Below are 15,745 nucleotides of genomic sequence, written 5' to 3'. Positions count from 1 at the left end.
AAAACTAGTTTGTAAACAATACATTTGTGGAGTGGTTGGAGAAAAAATTTTTTTTTAGAAAATAAAATTTAAAAAAAGAGTTAATGACTCCAACATAAGTGTATGTAAACTTCCGACTTAAACTGTAGATTTGTTTAACAATTATTTGGTTACTACGTGATTCCTTGTGTTATTCATAGTTTAGATGTCTCCACTATTATTCTACAATAGTAAAATTAAAGAAAAACCCTGGAATGAGTAGGTGTTTCCAAACTTGACTGGTAGTGTATTTTGTCTCATGAGTAAAAACATGATTTAAGGACTGACAACTAGACTTCATATTTATTAGTGTATTTTTGGCACAATGATTACAACCTTACAACCGCATAAACAGTATACATTTCCTGCCGGTGCTCTGATCTCATCCCAAATGAATGATTAACATTACACCTCCTCCCCTGGCCCTTAGAGTGAACTAAAACACAAGAGGCCTGGGGTTGTCTCAAATTGCACCCATCCCTATATATAGTGGACTACATTTGAAAAGTGTACACTACATAGGGAATAGGGAGCCATTTGGACCGCATCCCCAGTACACATAAAGCACCAACATAAGGCAAATTATCACATCCTGTTTTTCCTGTGACCTTCCTATTCCTTTGGCTAGATTTATCAAAAACACTGAACCACCCACTCTTCAGAAATGACAACACTGCTATTCATCATAGTGGCTACTTAAGACCCAGTGCCAGATTACAACCTTGAATGGCAAAGTACAGAAAGGCCTTTAAATATACAAAAACATCCGAAAAGGTTCAACCACTTATTTAGTACACTGGGACAATGCAATGAGAGAGTAGAGAAAACAGAACCGTCAATATACCAACCACATGGTCCACTCAAGAGAGTAAAACATTTACAAAAGCAGAATCAGTAAAGTATGCATGAAAATAACAAAAAAAGTAAAGAATATTGTTCTTATAGAACAAATCTCATTACCTTATTTTTAAACATTGTGTAAAAGGCAGCATTGGAAAATTAGCTTCAGTCCACATTTCTTGCCATCGCTATAAACAGTGAAAGTGCTTAGTGATTTTCCTTACAAAAATCCACGTTTCAGCAAAATTAAATGTGTACGAAAAAACGCATACATTTGACGAAAAACTGCAATTGCAAGTGGACAAATCTAAGCAGCCAGCAATCAGACATGATAAAGACATAGAAAAGGAATAAACTGATTAACTGATAACTGATCAAAAATCCCTCAGTATGCTGCCATGGCTACTTCAGCAGAATGAATGTCCAGGAATGAGTCCCAAAAACAACCCGTATTCCCTATATATAGTGCATAGACTCCACAGAGCTCTGGTCAAAAGTGGTGCAATATATAGGGAAAAGAGTGCCATTTGGGATGCAAGCTCCAGGAGGAGTCCCCTGAAAATAAGCCTGTTCTGGCAGTTTTTTTGAAGGGTCTGCTTTGGCCTTGACGATCACATCTTGTTGAAACACTCCTTTGCGTTGGTCCACACTTGTATTCCCTGAGAGAGAGAGAGAGAGAGAGACAGAAAAATAAGTATTTAACATATTTGGCATTGATAAAATGACAAAATAAACATTTCTTTTACAATATGTTTGAAGTATCTGTGGGGAGGTGTCCCCTACCTTTTTGCACATGCTGATCTGCATGACCGCATAGCTAATTAGGGCCTCCTTCAGGTCCCGGTCCTTCTGGTCCTTAAAGCGTTCAATGTCTACCCAGGCAGTCTTCACAAACTCACTGGGGAGACAGACTTGCTTTAGAACCTTCTCAAATCATTTAAATGAAAAAATATGGTCAGCTGGTCAAACTTTCAAATCAGCTGATTAGAGCAGCAAATTTAGTGATTCAATTATAACATGCTAGACAAATCGACTGACAGAGACAGAGCGAAAAAGATGGAGACAGAGAGAAGAGAATGGAGGGTTTCTCACTCGCTCTCTGTGTTCTTCTCTTTAACAGCCTCCTCTCCCTCCTTTAGCTGCTGTTCTAACACTTGTAACTTAGCCTCCCTCTGCTCTGCAGTCTCCTGGCCAAACAGCTTACTGGTCATCCCCTTCAGTGAGAACGTCCGCACAGTCTGAACACAGGGAGGGAAAGAAACATTCCATCTGGCCAGTCGGGTTTGGATAAGCTTAACTTTGATCAAATTCAATGTACGCATTTCTGTGCTTGCTACTATATGTGATCTATTGTGTCAGTATCTTCTGGTGAGTTCCATGGCTCTTTAGAAACTGGGTTTATTCCCAAATGGCAAACTACACCCTACAGTACACTTCGTATTTGGGCTGACCCCAATTAGTTGACTGGTCGATTGTTTGGTCTTAGGCTATTGGTCGACCGAGATTGTTTTAGTCGAGTAGTCCCGCACACGTCAAAAAGTTTAGACAACCCTACTTATTCCAGGGTTTCTCTTTATTTTTAAAAATGTTTCACTATATTGTACAATATTTGAGATTCTTCAAAGTAGCCACCCTTTGCCTTGATGAGAGCTTCACACACACTTCAGACCCCTTGCCCTTTTTCCACATTTTGTTATGTTACAGCCTTTTTCTAAAATGGATTAAATACATTCCCCCCCCTCAGTCTACAAACAAAATGTTTCTACAACTTGTTTGGAGTCCACATGTGGTAAATTCAATTGTTTGGACATGATTTGTAAAGGCAAACACCTGTCTATATAAAGTCCCACAGTTGACAGTGCACATCAGAGCAAAAACCAAGCCATGAGGTCAAAGGAATTGTCCATAGACCTCAGAGACAGGATTGTGCTTTGGTCAGGGCTTTGGTCAGGGAGGTGACCAAGAAACCGATGGTCACTCTGACAGTGCTCCAGAGTTCCTCTGTGGAGAAACTTCCAGAAGGACAAACATCTCTGCAGCATTCCACCAATCAGGCCTTTATGGTAGTGTGGCCAGACTGAAGCCACTCCTCAGTAAAAGGCACATGAAAGCCCGCTTGGAGTTTGCCAAAAGGCACCTAGACTCAACATGAAACAAAATTCTCTGGTTTGATGAAAGCAAAATAAACTCTTTGGCCTGAGTGCCAATAGTGACATCTGGATGAAACCTGGAACCATCCCTACGGTGAAGCATGGTGGTGGCAGCATCACGCTATGGGGGATGTTTTTCAGCGGCAGGGACTGAGAGACTAGTCAGGATCGAGGGAAAGATGAACGGTGCAAAGCACAGAGAGATCCTTGATGAAAACCTGCTCCAGAGTGCTCAGGACCTCGGAAGGTGTACCGTCGCCCCAGTCTAACAGGACCCCAAACCCAAGAATACAGCAAAGACAACACAGCAGTGGCTTCGGGACAAGTTTCTGAATGTCCTTGAGTGGCCCAGCCAGAGTCCGGACTTGAACATCTCTGAAGAGACCTGAGAATAGTTGTGCAATGACGCTCCCCCATCCAACCTGACAGAGCTTGAGAGGATCTGCAGAGAAGGGAGAAACTCCCCAAATACAGGTGTGCCAAGCTTCATACCCAAGAAGACTTGTGGCTGTAATCACTGCCAAATGTGCTTCAACAAAGTACTGAAGAGTAAAGGGACTGAAAACTTACAGTAGCAGTCAAAAGTTTGGACACCTACTCATTCAAGGGTTTCTTTAATTTTTACTATGTTCTACATTGTAGAATAATAGTTAAGACATCAAAACTGAAATAACACATATGGAATCATGTAGTAACCAAAAAAGTAGCCACCCTTTGCCTTGATGACAGCTTTGCACACTCTTGGCATCCTCTCAACCAACTTCATGAGGTAGTCACCTGGAATGCATTTCAATTAACAGGTGTGTCTTGTTAAAAGTACATTTTCCAGATTACAGTCCATCAACACATGAATGTCAGTCAATGATGGACTGTCATTTCCCTTTGCTTATTTGAGCGGTTCTTGCAATAATATGGACTTGGTATTTTACCAAATAGAGCCATCGTCTGTATACCAACCCTACTTTGTCACAACAAAACTGATTAGCTCAAACGCATTAAGAATTTCCACAAATAAACGTTTAACAAAGCACACCTGTTAATTGAAATGCATTTGAGGTGACTACCTCATGAAGCTGGTTGAGCGAATGCCAAGAGTGTGCAAAGCTGTCAAGGCATGGGGTGGCTACTTTGAAGAATCTAAAATATATTTAGATTTGTTTAACACTTTTTTGGTTACTACATGATTCCATGTGTGTCATTTCATAGTGGTGTCTTCACTATTATTCTACAATGTAGAAAAAAAGAGAAAGAAAAACCCTTGAATGAGTAGGTGTCCAAACTTTTGACTGGTACTGTATATAACAACTCACCCCAGTGACCAGTTCCTCCTTCTGCTGTTTCTTATAGGCTAGGTCCAGTGCAACCATCTCCAGCTCAAACTGTGTCAACTCATGCTTTCTGCATACCGCCCTGCAGAAACAGAGGCCTTTGCTGATCATCATGGCTGCTACTGGATGTACTGAAGCCTAGCTGCTTATTATGGTTGCTACTGTACATGTATGATCATTATACACACACACACACACACACACACAGACGGCTGTTCTATAGATTCAATGAGGGGGGCTCAGTGAGTACACTATATGCCTTGGGAATTTTGTCCACACAGGTCTTCGTCAAGGTAATGTGAGGATGTGAAGCTACCTACATAACACATACAACCTAGGGCACACTGACTAGCGATTTGGCATGATGATCTTCAGGGGTGTCAAACCTATTTTGCAATGGGGGCCATCTTCAATGAGGCCTGGAGGGCCGCATCAAAATTGGATGTACTGCCTTGTTGACAATTTGCTAAAAATAGTCCTCTATCCATAATTATTTAAATGTCGATGCTCCCTACCTGCTTTCAGGACAGTGATTATTAGCAAGATGGACAGACAAGAAAATATAATTTCTACACCTTCTCAATTTGATTTTAGTCATTAGTAAATATTGAGTTTGCCCCCCCCAAAAAATAAAAAAATATATATTTTGTTTTAACTCAAACCACCCGTGGGCCAGATTGGACCAATCGCGGGTCATATGTTTGACACCCCTGGTTTATATAGTGATATGTACTTGGCCTACAGAAGCAGTCCCAGTGTAGTAAATACCTTAGTGCATCAGTATAGAACAGGTACTCCTTCAGCTGATCAGCATAGTGCTCCTCCTCCTCCAGAATATCATCTACAGAAGCAGCATACCTGTAGACAAGACGGGAGTCCATATGAATACATTTGCTTTCCAACAATCACACCTTTAACAGAGGGATGGGAACTACATATGCTTTACTCCCCCAGAGTCAGATGAACTCATGGATACCATTTTTAGATCTCTGCATGCAGTTTGAAGGAAGTGGCTAACTAACACAAATGCTAGTAGACATCAGATTCAGTCATTGCACTAATGCTAGTTAGCATTGGCTCACGAAACTAACACCAACTCCCTTCATAATGGACACAGAGACTGGTATCCATGAGCTCATCTGACTCTGGGGAAGTAGTTAACGGGCCTCATTGACAAAAATCCTGAGGTATCCCTTTAAAAGCTATAGGTACCTGTATCCCAAATGGCACCCTACATAGTGGACTACCTTTGACCAGTCCCCATTTGGACTCAAACGTTGACAGAAATGCTGCCTTACTTGATACGCCTCAGTGGCCAATCGCTGTGACCCCAGACCTCTAGAATTGAGTCCTACAATCTAGTAACCATCAGTGACGGGGTAGGGGCTAATCATGTTATTACTCCGAGGTGTGGCTGCATGTTACTACTCCAAGGACAGGGCCCAAGACCACTCATGTCACTCAAAGAGAACTATACACAGCACCCAAGTTGAAAGTAAAAGCCTCTGGCTATTTGCCAGCCAGTTCTCAGTTTGAACCCAGAACCTTCACAACTCAAGTCACCCCAGTCCTCATGGTCAGCTACCTGCTACAGCAGACTATGCTTCAAATATGAAATGTTTTCAAATCAAAACACGGTAAACGTGTTGTATAGCTTAACTTGGAACCATGTAATATGTACAGCGATGCTGGGGGGGAAATGGCATTGTGCAACACCTCAACATATCACCTACTTTAGTGAGTCTGTAGGAGGTCACAGAGGGTAAGGAAAGAGGTTGGCTATGTCTGAAATGGCAACATTTTCACTACATATTGCATAATTGTTTGACATACCATTCTGTTGTAATCCAATAAAATTGTTATGATTAATATGGTAGATTATTGCATGGTTAAAACTAAATTGCCTTAGTGTTAGTGTTTAACCTGAGATTGGGAGTTCGATCCCCGGTCGAATCATACCAAAGACTGCATAACTGGAACCAGATGAGTCTCTGCTTGAGACTTATTTTACTGTAATTTAAACCAGGTAGTCTAGTTGAAAACAAGATAAAGCAAAGCAGTTTGACAAAAACAACAGAGTTGCACATGGGATAGACAAATGTACAGCCAAAAACACAATAGAAAAATCAATATACAGTGTGTGCAAATGTAGTATGATTAGGGAGGTAAGGCAATAAATAGGCCATAGGTGGCAAAATAATTACAATTTAGCATTACCACTGGAGTGATAGATGTGCAGATGATAATGTGCAAGTAGGGATACTGGGGTGCAAAAGAGCAAAAAAATAAATATGGGGATGAGGTAGTTGGATGGGCTATTTACAGGTGCAATGATCGGTAAGATGCTCTGACAGCTGATGCGTTAAGTTAGTGAGGGAGATACGAGTCTCCAGCTTCAGTGATTTTTGCAAATCATTACAGTCATTGGCAGCAGAGAACTGGAAGGAAAGGCGGCAATAGGAGGTGACTAGTGAAATATACCTGCTGGAGCGCGTGCTACGGATGGGTGTTACTATGGTGACCAATGAGCTGAGATAAGGCAGGGTTTTACCTAGCAACACCTTATAGATGACCTGGAGCCAGTGGGTTTGGCGACGAATATGAAGCGAGGGCCGGCCAACGGGAGCATACAGGTCGTAGTGGTGGGTAGTATATGGGGCTTTGGTAACAGATGGCACTGTGATAGACTACATCCAATTTACTGAGTAGAGTGTTGGAGGCTATTTTCTAAATGAGATTGTTGAAGTCTAGGATAGTACATTTTATGAGGGTATGTTTAGCAGCATGAGTGAAGGAGGCTTTGTTGCGAAATAGGAAGCAGATGATTCTAGATTTCATTTTGGATTGGAGATGCTTAATGTGAGTCTGGAAGGAGAGTTTAGTCTAACCAGACACCTAGGTATTTGCAGTTGTCCACATTCTGTCAGAACAGTCCAAAGTAGTGATGCTAGTCGGGCGGGCAGGTGCGGGCAGCGATCGGTTGAAGAGCATGCATTTAGTTGAGCTGAGCTGTTGGCTGGGGTAGCCAGGTGGGAAGCATGGCCAGCCGTAGAAAAATGCTTATTGAAATTCGATTTAATCGGTGGTGACAGTGTTTCCTAGCCTCAGTGCAGTGGGCAAACATTTTCTTATTTTTTTGGGGGGGGGGGAATTTGTGCTATAGGGTGCAAATTTCAGTCAATATACTTCAAGGATACATGGGCCAGGTCGATTAGAAAGGCCTGCTCGCTGAAGTGTTTTAGGGAGCGTTTGACAGTGATGGATGGTCATTTGACTGCGGACCCATTACACACACAGGCAATGAGGCAGTGATCGCTGAGATCCTGGTTGAAGACAGCAGAGGTGTATTTTGAGGGCAGGTTGGTCAGGATGATATCTATTAGGGTGCCCCCGTTTACAGATTTAGGGTTGTACCTGGTAGGTTCCTTGATAATTTGTGTGAGATTGAGGGCATCTAGCTTAGATTGTAGGATGGCCGGGGTGTTAAGCATATCCCAGTTTAGGTCACCTAACAGTACGAACTCTGAGGATAAATGGGGGGGCAGTCAATTCACCTATGGTGTGCAGGGCGCAGCTGGGGGCCTATAACAAGCAGCAACAGTGAGAGACTAGTTTCTGGTAAGGTGGATTTCTAGTAGAAGCTCAAACTGTTGGGGCACAGACCTGGATAGTATGACAGAACTCTGCAGGCTAACTCCGCCCCCTTTGGCAGTTCTATCTTGAAAATTTAGGATTTCAGACAAGGTTAAGACAGGGTTGGCAGAGTGTGCGAAAGCAGTGAATAAAACAAACTTAGGGAGGAGGCTTCTGATGTTAACATGCATGAAACCAAGTCTTTCACGGTTACAGAAGTCAACAACTGAGAGCGCCTGGGGAAAAGGTGTGCTACAGGGCCTAGGTTAACCTCTACATCACCAGAGGAACAGAGGAGGAGTAGGATAAGGGTACAGCTAAAGGCTGTAAGAACTGGTCGTCTAGTGCTTTGGGAACAGAGAGTAAAAGGAGCAGATTTCTGGGCGTGGTAGAATAGATTCAGGGCATAATGTACAGACAAGGGTATGGTAGGATGTGAGTACAGTGGAGTTGACGATGAGAGATTGTACCTCTGGAGGCACCAGTTAAGCCAGGTGAGGTCTCTACATGTGTCAGGGGTGGGACAAAAGAGCCATCTGAGGCATGTTGAGACTGGGGGATCTACAGTGAAATAAAACCATAAGTACTAACCGAGACAGCAGTAGACAAGGCATATTGACATTAGAGAGAGGCATAAAGCAATCAAGGGTGTTGATCGGGAGAGCTAAGACAATAGGTAAACGGCGATGAATGGGCAGAGAGGGTCAGTTAGGTATGCACATGACCCGAGTTTGAGGCCGACAGGTAAACAAAAAGAGGTACCGCGTTATTGAACAGTCCAGCAGGCATCAGCTTTGTAGCCGAGTGATCATAGGGTCCAAAGAGCAGCTATAGGCGAGTCAGGAGCCATTCGGTAGTCGCTACTATGTTAGGCGAGCCAGAGACAACGGCGTTCAGAAAGCTAGCGGATGGGTCTTCGGCGACAGCGCAACGGAAAAGCCTGTTGAAACCACAACGGACGATTACGTTGGCAGACCAGTTGTGTTGGACAGGCGGGGCTCTGTGTCGACAATAAAGGGTCCAGGCCAATTGGCAAAAGTGGTATTGTAGCCCAAGAAGTTAGCTGGTATATTGTCCTTGTGCGACGCTAGCTCAAGGCTAACCAGTGCTTGCTTCGGGACAGAGTTGTTAGCTAACAGTAGCCACTCAATTGCAGCTAGCTAGCGGCGATGATCCGGTGTAATGGTCCAGAGCTTGCGGCAGGAATCCGGTGATGTGGTAGAGAAGCAGTACGATATGCTCTGGGTTGATATCGCGCTGTGCAGACTGGTAGGTATTATCCGAGCTAAAGCTGGCTGGTGTCGGAGCTAAAAGATTAAGACTGCTAGCCGTGGCTAACGAAGACTGGTAGCTAGTTAGCTGGCTAGCTCCTGAAGGAGGTTCCAGTTATAAGGAATAAAATTCACAGATCTGTACCATATTGGGTCAGGCAGTTTGCAGGAAAGTATATTAGTTCGTATATAGAAAGTGAAATTAAAATATATACGAAAGAAAACCTGACTATTTACACGGGATAAGACAAAGCATTGAGTGGACAGATTGGTGGTAAGGCCCTGCAATAGACTAGCTTCCTGTCCAGGAGGTGTACTTGTACATCATGCTGCCTTAAGCTACAGAAACAGCTTGTATAAGCCAAACTTTTGCAAGGCTACTTACCTACAACTCAGTGTGTTCGTGTATCACTAGGTAGGTTTCTAACCAATTGGTAAGAGATTTTCATGCAAATATTCCAGTAACCGCATAAAACAAATACACATTTTCCCAGTAGTGGAATGCGTCCACCAAATGGACTTGTTCCAGATAAAAATGTGTGATGAAGTACAGTAGTGCACAAAAAAATATATACTTTTTCGCTGAAGTTTTCCATCGCATTTTCAACTCTACCGTCAATTGTGTGGGAGAACCACACACCATATATCATCACATGACAAATTTACTTCGACATGCTGGTTATTATATCAATTTTTGCACCTAAAGGCATTTCCAATAACATTTTCAGCATAATTAATTTTACGGATACAAAAAGATCTCACCATGTCAAACGAACAAATGATCTGTCAGCATTTATAAAATTACACTGAAACTTCCCGTTTCCATCACAGCTGTCATGATTTTGTTTTGGACGATATGACTTTACTCGCATAAAAACTGTGGAAGGAAACGTGGTTATTGAAAACACTTACGCATCCATGTGATGGCCAGCACTTTGTAGTCCATCTCCCATCTCTTTCTCTATGGCACTCCACTCACTGTCCAACACATGCATAGAGAACATACTTCACAAAAAAACACAAGTATGCATTTGACATACACTTAAAACATTACATAGTACATAATGCAACAGCTTTATACACACACACCCTTTCATCCAAACACACAACTCTTACCTGAAGACTCGTCCATAGTTTCCATGCACTTTGTACACCCCATACAGTCGATCTGCTACCCTCTGAGTGGATGAAGAAGGTCAAGTTCTAGGTTAAATTTCGCAATTTCTTTCATACTGCTACTTCCATGTTGTTACATATGGTGTTATGAAACAGAGACAATAGTGAGGTAGTGTCGCAGACAGCCACTTTATTGAAGAGTGTTCTACTTACTATGGACTTGGGATCACCGTACTTAGCTACCGTAAGTTGAATGCATCATAGCCCCCTTGTTCAGTTATGGTGAAGCAGTATGTGTTACTGTTTTCTCAAAACAAGTAGAAATCCACTTCTATCAGATAAAACATACAGCTGGTCTATCTGTGTAATGTATGTGAATTTCCACACTGGAGGTTATAGCGTGACATTTGGGACACAAACCTAGGTTGCATGTTACAACTTGCAGTATGCTGGATGGTGTAGTCCTAATTGTGACCCTTTTATGTGTGTGTTACAACCGGCTGGCAGTATGTCTAGTCACTAAGTTGTGTGTTACAGCAGCCAATCCAATTTTATCAGACAGACCAGCTGTGCGATTTATCCTTCTGATGCATGTCAACTTCCAGCCCAGCTCATGTGTTTTAACGCTAGTTGTATGTCTAGTCTCGTCAGTAAAATGTATGTTACAGGTGGCAGTATAGTAAACAGACCTGGGTTCAAATACTATTTGAAATCACTTAAAATAATTTTGTCTTTGCTCAATTCAGCTTCCCTGGCTCAATGGAACAATTAAATAGTTCCAAAACTCCAAACCTCACCCATCTGGCATTACAGTCAAGCTAGACCAAACATTCAAAGTTTTTGAAAGATCAAATAATAGTTGAACCCAGGTCTGGTTGTCAGTAAGACGTGTGAATATGCCGACAGCTGCCTGTACTTACCGCCCGCACTCTCAGCAGCTGGGAGAGTACAGTCTGTAGCTCGTCACTGTAGTGTTTCAACTCTGTAAACCTTCTGCAGACGCCAGGGCCAGAGAAGAACAAGAATCAACACTTTCCCCAGCAAGGCAGATAAACAAGACAATAGGCAATGTTGGAACTGACATTGACCTGCTCCTACTGTACTTCCCACACAGTCCCAGAACAAATTATGGCAGTACATCAAATAAAAGAGGAATGAGATGAATAGTAGAGACAGAGTCCAAATTATTAATGTTACAACACATGGAGATAGAAGTGCATTTTTGGCTCCACACAAAAGAAAACTGACAAGAAAACAATGGATGGATCCTAAATGGCACCCTATTCTCCCTATAAAGTACACTACTTTTTACCAGAGTCCAGAGCACTATATACACCAGGGCCAGGACGATACCAGTATCACAATACTCATTAGTATTGTGGAAAGGTAAAACAAAAAAAACACAAAGAAGATTTAACTTCAGGAAAACAGCCCTAATGTTGGACAAACATTATGGCACACAATATTGTACATACAGCAGGTTCTTAAAGGACCAAAGAGTATGGTCTGCTTCGTGTTGCCCTTTTTGCCAAGGAAAAAAATATTGCAATACTGGTATCGTGACAGCCCTATCATACAGTTTACCCTTTAGGGTGTCATTTGGGACAGAACATTTCTATGACCTACCCATCTGGATTCTTCACCCTGAATGCTGCATTCACAGCTTTCAACCTGGAATCAGCCTGTATAAAAAAAAAGACAAATTAAATATCAAATGGTTTCCTATGTTTGTTAGTTCAGAAGTTGCTATTGATGACTTGAATAATTTTAGACAACACTAACTTTGAGACATAAAATATGATGTATCAGAATAAGTATTAAAAATATATATGTACACAGATTACAACCTTTACAATATACCGCTATGGTTTGCAAAGTCACATGAGGTCGCCTGGTAAGGTATTATCAAAGAAAGTTGACAGGACAATGAAACTACGAAAAGACCATAAAGTGCTGATGGAGTGAGTACCTTTGCTTGAAATCCTGTCTCGTACACCATTTCCTTCCAATCTTTATCCTGCTGGACAGAGAGAGGATGCTGTGTGACTTTGACAAAGACCATTAGAGATAGGAGAGCCTGATGCATGGGGCACTGGGGGCACACTGTCACACCATCAACTCAAAGGTCAAAGGTGATCCTATCAACTCTCCATGACAGAACGACTACAGCAGCACAGTAAAGAGTTTAGCTTAAGGCCTACTTCATAAGACATTATTTACAAAACTCTCAACCCTTAGAGCTAATAGCCCAACTACCGATCAAGCAACATTACATCGGCGGAAAAGTGTGAATGGAAGAATTGTTCAAATACTGCTGCTGCAGGATTAGTTTGCTGCGACAATACTGGTCAAATACAGATACTACATCTGTAACTGACCTCAGTGAGGAAGATATAGAAGATATTGTCATTGCAGAGAACTGGGTGGGAGGCGACTCGGTGCAGGAAGTTCTCCAGTCCAACCCTTCTCCTCTCCACAAAGTCTGGGTCCATGTTGTCCGCCGACAGCTTGTGCCACACAATCTCTGCCTGTGAGAAACCGACAAATAATTACTACTATATTGACAAGGAGACAAAACATTAGCTTCAAGAAAGTCTTCAACATAAAACTGGATGTTGTACAGAGCATTACAGGTATGTAGTAAGTACATCATGCTACAAATATCACTTCCTAAACTACACTGCATTAATTTAATCCAAGGCATCCTCCTTGTTCTCACGTACCCTCTTCTCAGGTAATGGGGCAACAACGACAAAGGGATAGGTGACCAACAGGTAGTTTCTGAGAAGCTCAAACTCGCTGTATCTTCGCCATAAGGAGTCTGGGGTTATACCTTCTGTCAGAGCATCAACCGGCCTGTCAGAAGAGAGGGAAGGATTTAAGTCATACAACTGGCCTTGACTAAGAGTACCACCTAAACATTTGATACATATTACAGTATCTAAGCCATCTTTCAAGGTACCAAGTACAGTATTATCCAACATTCTATGAATTCTTGATGCCAACACTGACATAAAGCAAGAGAGAGAAACACTACTGACAGAGAAAGAGAGAGAACGGGGAAGAAGGGAGACTTCAACTTTAGAAGTATGTGTGGATCCAGCAGCAAGGACTAGGGAGAAAGGGAAAGGAGCAGGGAAAGAGTTAAACACAGGAAAATAAGTAGCTGGGTGGTAATCTCCAGTCTAACTGCACTGGCTCCAATACACTCCTCCAATACACTCCCTTCTCAATGGCCCACTGGTAAACAAAGGCCCAGTGTGTGTACAGTATGTATAGCTTGTGTGCTTACATGATTTCCATGTGTGCACGTTTATTGTGTGATTGCATGAAATGAAACCAGTAAATAGATAGCTAGCTAGATAAAAGTAAGAAAGCTGGTGTGATGTGCAGTTCTTGAACAAACCAAACTTATATAACACATTCTCAATGAATGGAGTGTCTAATTTCAAATGTTTTACCTTTAATTAGGCAAGTCTGTTAAGAACAAATTCATAATGACGGCCTAGGAACCGTGGGTTAACTGCATTGTTCAGGGCCAGAAAAACAGATGTGTTCCTTGTCAGCTCGAGGATTGGATCTAGCAACCTTTGGGTTACTGGCCCAACACTAACCACTAGGCTACCTGCCGCCCACATAATTCTAAAAGAGTCAGATGTTTGAATCATCATCATGTCCAGATCACCTGTAATGACAGTGTGGAATTATGAGCAGACAAGGTGGTATAGGTGTGATTGTGGAAGTAGCTGTTCATGGCAGTGTCACAAAATGTTAGTACTGGCCTGGAAGATGTAGGCCATCACAAATAGTTTGAGAGAATTCACACAGATAAGGCATAATTACCGTGTCTCAATTAGATAAACAGTGTACATCTCCTGCATGTTGACTGTATTCTTCCCAGTCCTTTTCTCTGCCTCTGCAACGCTGATCTCCATCTTTCGTAGAAGATTCGTCCCTTTTTCAATCTCAACCATCTAGAATAGGCCAATGCACATCATAACATGGTAACAATAATAATGCAATATAATTTGATGTATGTTTTGCAATCATGGGCATCAATAATTGGTCAAACTGGTTCTAGTACTTGTAACATAAGCCAAGTCCTTTTAAACCGCTGGCCCCTCCTGTCAAATTTGCAACAGAAAAAAAGTTGTTGGCTAGCAAGCTAGCTAGTTCCTGGTAATGGTTAAGCTAACCATGTTAATAAGAACGATCTAGCTAACTTTACTTTATGTCGACGAGGACATCACAATGAGTTGTTGAACTTTTAGCGGTCATTTCCTGCACATGCAGCTACCTACAGCTGCTGCTGGCTCAGTGGAGCTCTCTGCGAAACTCCGTGGATTAATTAGGCCTAGAAAACCCAACTCATTCAAACAGGCTCCCTAACAACTTTGCTACGTCCAAATGCCTCGCTTTTTGACAATACGAATACGTTTGAAGCTATACCGTGTTTTTAATGTTGTTATCTAGTTCTGCCGAGGTGAGCTCGGTGTTCCCGATCACCGCTACTTCCTTGGGTCCGGAGTCTGCCATCATATCTTCCTGAGTTGTGTGTTGTTGTTGTCAGGGGTATAGCAGCCAGACATAACCTCGCATGCGCACTTTTAACCCTTTTATTTCCCCAACCTCAACCAGAGATCTGTGACGAGATGCTAATGTACCCACCCTAACTATGGGAGTCGTTGCGCCAACGGTGGGAAGGCAGGCGACACGCTTTGGTCCAAATTAAGACCAGATTTTGGACAGATTTTGGCGAAAGTGAATCCTCTCGCTTCATTGCTTCCTCTCTGCCTCAACTCACCTGAGTGTCACGAGAAACATCAGCTGCTGTCCGCCTTGTCCCGTGTCCTTAGCAAAATACATCATCAACTGGAAATACTGGCATTATAACAGTGATGTCAATATTTGACAACAACCAAAATAACAATCACAAAACATTGTGTTATTATATCGGTTTATTGCAGAATGATATATAAGCTAAAACCCCGTTGTGTAAGGTGTTAGCAAAATAACAATATGTTGCATCATAATGCACAGTGAACGTGTAAATTAGGCTGTTATTGCTAGCTCAAAGTGAATAGAATATAATAACTTTTCCCGGAATAGTCTTCGGCTGTGAGACAATAAATAGCCTAACGTTGCACAATAAATGAAACACATCAAAACACACATGGCAGATATAAAGACAAGACTAAAGCCTACAACATCTAAACACAAAGACAATTGCACCCTCAATTTTCAAGAATGATCGGTTCTGAGCTATTATTGTTATTGTTATTATTAGTATTAGGATTACTATTTCTATTATCCTACTACACATCCCAGTTCACCCTGTCACCCCACATTCTACAGATTTTGGATCCGATATTTATCAAGTTCAATTCCT

General features: G+C 42.0%; 1 protein-coding gene across 2 annotated transcripts; it reads right to left on the bottom strand.

Moving 5' to 3' along the window:
- Positions 1-309: 309 nt before the first annotated feature.
- On the bottom strand, positions 310-14,962 carry LOC124047186 (sorting nexin-4-like). 2 transcript variants are annotated; one of them, XM_046367780.1, is made up of 14 exons: positions 14,806-14,962; positions 14,200-14,330; positions 13,080-13,212; positions 12,735-12,884; positions 12,326-12,376; positions 11,983-12,038; positions 11,277-11,349; positions 10,357-10,418; positions 10,153-10,218; positions 5,105-5,194; positions 4,319-4,418; positions 1,951-2,096; positions 1,642-1,756; positions 310-1,517 (listed from the first exon to the last, which is right to left on the bottom strand). In XM_046367780.1, exons 1-14 carry the CDS (start codon positions 14,893-14,895, stop codon positions 1,470-1,472), a joined length of 1,311 nt encoding a protein of 436 aa, XP_046223736.1. In that variant the 5' UTR covers positions 14,896-14,962; the 3' UTR covers positions 310-1,469. The 2 variants fall into 2 exon arrangements, with proteins under 2 accessions (XP_046223736.1, XP_046223737.1); XM_046367781.1 differs by having other exon boundaries at positions 12,326-12,373.
- Positions 14,963-15,745: the final 783 nt, after the last annotated feature.

The sequence above is a fragment of the Oncorhynchus gorbuscha genome, linkage group LG01 (assembly GCF_021184085.1).
Source record: "Oncorhynchus gorbuscha isolate QuinsamMale2020 ecotype Even-year linkage group LG01, OgorEven_v1.0, whole genome shotgun sequence".
NCBI lineage: Eukaryota > Metazoa > Chordata > Actinopteri > Salmoniformes > Salmonidae > Oncorhynchus > Oncorhynchus gorbuscha.
Note: the sequence above shows the minus strand (reverse complement) of the source record. Positions and strands in the feature narration are given on the sequence as shown.

Bases quoted from the DNA above. Each gene is read 5' to 3' on its own strand.
- LOC124047186 (XM_046367780.1), bottom strand. From the start codon at position 14,895: ATGATGGCAGACTCCGGACCCAAGGAAGTAGCGGTGATCGGGAACACC. The intron at 14,331-14,805 runs GTATAGCTTCAA...GGCCTATTCTAG, and splicing joins ATAACAACATTAAAAACACG to ATGGTTGAGATTGAAAAAGG. The intron at 4,419-5,104 runs GTATTTACTACA...CTGTTTCTGCAG, and splicing joins TTCTATACTGATGCACTAAG to GGCGGTATGCAGAAAGCATG.